A 1,041-nucleotide genomic window follows, 5' to 3' on the forward strand; every position below is an offset into this window, starting at 1 on the left:
TTTTTTTTTTTTTTTTGATTAAGTGCATACAAGAATCATACTGTGGTCTCCATGTCAACATATTGATAATGATAATCAGCATCAGACATATGAATAGAACCTCAATCCGCCGTCAAAAAATAGACTCCACATCAACAATCCATGATAATCAGAAACATATAGCGTTTCTTAGAGAAGCATTTCTGGATATAGGGGCAGAATGATGCCTCGCACAATGTAAAACCACCTCCTAACCCAGAATAAGGAAAAGAAAATGAAAGAAAAAAAAAGGAAAAAAGAAAGAAAGAACAAAGAACAAGGCTATAGACCCAATTACATCAGTGGCATGTGTGAAAAAAAATTCACATGAGGAAAAAGAAAATCAGTCATTGCATCCAACTACAGGAGGCCCAAAATTTGACTTCCTTTCCTGACTTCTGTGAATTGAGTCCTTGGAACTGTTACAACTTTTTCTCTTCTTAATTCCTGCTCCTCCTGAGGTGAAAATTGGCTTTTGCTTATTCTACCTCTCTCTATCTCAGGTTATCAGCTGAACATTGCATTGATATATACATTGTATTGAAAAGTCATTTGCTATATACAGACATTGTATTGAAAAGTTAATCGAAATCAAGAAACTCCATTCTCTTTCTCATGGACCGCTTTATTTCTGTAGCTTCCTTTTCCGCTTTCTGAGCCTGAAGAAGAAGAAAAAAGAAAAAAAAAACAATTAAATAACAAAAATGGCAAGGAAAGAAAGGAGGATTAAACTCCCTAGTTAAGCGTTAATGGCGATCGCGGAAGTGACTCTTACCCTCTTTATCTCCGATGTATCAACCCGAGTCATACATCGAGGAAGCTCTTGATTATTCAAGTCCTGTAAAAATGGTAGTAAAGTTTAGACAATGGTGTTCTAAACTTCCGAATGCAGAATAAGAGTTCCAGAAATCTCACAAGATAACAAATAGAGTATTTATACCAGTTCTCCAATTACCACAACATGTTCTCCACGAATTACATATAGACCTAGTGGTATGTCACAGTAAAGATCACCAACAATGA

General features: G+C 35.6%; 1 protein-coding gene across 1 annotated transcript; it reads right to left on the bottom strand.

Annotated features, from left to right (window-relative positions):
- Nucleotides 1-27: 27 nt before the first annotated feature.
- Nucleotides 28-1,036, bottom strand: LOC112095027 (sm-like protein LSM1B; the record flags this gene model as incomplete). Its single annotated transcript, XM_024176710.1, has 3 exons — nucleotides 28-677; nucleotides 794-856; nucleotides 959-1,036. Coding segments are annotated over 3 exons (219 nt in total), but the record flags the coding sequence as incomplete, so codon positions are not given.
- Between the last annotated feature and the right edge of the window lie 5 nt (nucleotides 1,037-1,041).

Source organism: Morus notabilis, unplaced genomic scaffold (genome assembly GCF_000414095.1).
Source record: "Morus notabilis unplaced genomic scaffold, ASM41409v2 C11365216, whole genome shotgun sequence".
Classification (NCBI taxonomy): domain Eukaryota; kingdom Viridiplantae; phylum Streptophyta; class Magnoliopsida; order Rosales; family Moraceae; genus Morus; species Morus notabilis.